Source organism: Vollenhovia emeryi, unplaced genomic scaffold (genome assembly GCF_000949405.1).
Source record: "Vollenhovia emeryi isolate VEMERY1.0 unplaced genomic scaffold, V.emery_V1.0 DF946795.1, whole genome shotgun sequence".
NCBI lineage: Eukaryota > Metazoa > Arthropoda > Insecta > Hymenoptera > Formicidae > Vollenhovia > Vollenhovia emeryi.
Genome location: NW_011959571.1, coordinates 619 through 1,816, shown reverse-complemented (window position 1 = coordinate 1,816; position 1,198 = coordinate 619). Strand labels below are relative to the sequence as shown.

The 1,198-nt window shown below is 53.8% G+C and overlaps 1 protein-coding gene across 1 annotated transcript; it reads right to left on the bottom strand.

Moving 5' to 3' along the window:
* Positions 1–131: 131 nt before the first annotated feature.
* LOC105559249 (basic proline-rich protein-like) lies at positions 132–774 on the bottom strand. The gene is made up of 3 exons (XM_012007404.1): positions 752–774; positions 397–691; positions 132–233 (listed from the first exon to the last, which is right to left on the bottom strand). The coding sequence occupies exons 1-3, from the start codon at positions 772–774 to the stop codon at positions 132–134; spliced, it is 420 nt and encodes a 139-aa protein (XP_011862794.1).
* Between the last annotated feature and the right edge of the window lie 424 nt (positions 775–1,198).

Genomic DNA, 1,198 nt, shown 5'->3' with positions numbered 1-1,198 from the left:
AGAGTACTATCGCAACATCCACCATATATATGCAATAATACGCGCGCGCGCGTGTGTGTGGGGAGGGGGGGGGGTTCCCTCCTCTCACTTTTACGAGCCCCCTGCTCAATAGAAGTAAATATTGTTATATTTCATCGGAAATCCACGGCCACGGCCACGGCCACGGCCACGGCCACGATTGTGGCTACCGCCGCGATCCGCCTTCCGCCCACGCCCAGCTCGATACCACCTTGCTGTAATGTAACAAAGAATTTTTATAGTAATGAAATATATATCGATATTATATACACAATATATACATATTATATCGAAATATATACACGATAGTCTCGCATCAAGTGTAAGCACAGTAAGCGCAGGTAGAACCGCGCACAGCGAGACCGTCGTGTAGTTTACGCGAATTTCAGACTTACGCGGTCTATCAGTCGTCGAAGACGACGGCGGCGGATTGTTTTCCTTCGGCCCCGGTGGCGGCGGCAGAGGCCCCGGTGGCGGCGGCAGAGGCCCCGGTGGCGGCGGCGAAGGCCCCGGTGGCGGCGGCGAAGGTCCCGGTAGCGGCGGCGGAGGCCCCGGTGGCGGCGGTGGCGGTGGCGACTGCAGTAACTGCAGCACTGCGCGACCGGGCGGAGATGCTGTTTTATTGTGCATCTCCGCCTTGGCCATAGCGTCGGCCAATATTTGGTCGTCCGTGCTGCAATAAAAATCTTGTTAGGTTAGAGAAAAGAATATTATTGCCATTACTAGTACTTACGTGTTGTCCAAGTCGACCTCCATCCCGTTCGGTGTTCGTGGTTGATATGATAAGCGCCGTGAACGCGCCGTGAACGCGCAGCGACACCGTGTCTCTTTATCGATCTAAATCCTTAGACAGTCGATAATGAAGACATTATTATCGACTTTGTAAGGATCATGGCCGTATTACACTAGCGGTTCGCATTGGCCGTTGCGTCTGCCGTTGCCGATGCTACTAGACCAATAGATGTCCGGCTATTCTGAAGCCGCGAGCCGCCATCGCCAACCGCTGTTCTCTGATTGGTCGAGACGCAGCAGCCAACGGCAACGCCATCGGGAACCGCTAGGAGTACGTTCAGAAACATCATCCGAGTATTCCCAGCGTATCATTCGCACGACTATGGTTAGACGTGGCCGTATTGGATCCGGACTGGAGCCAGGAGCCAACAAACTCATTTATCTACCA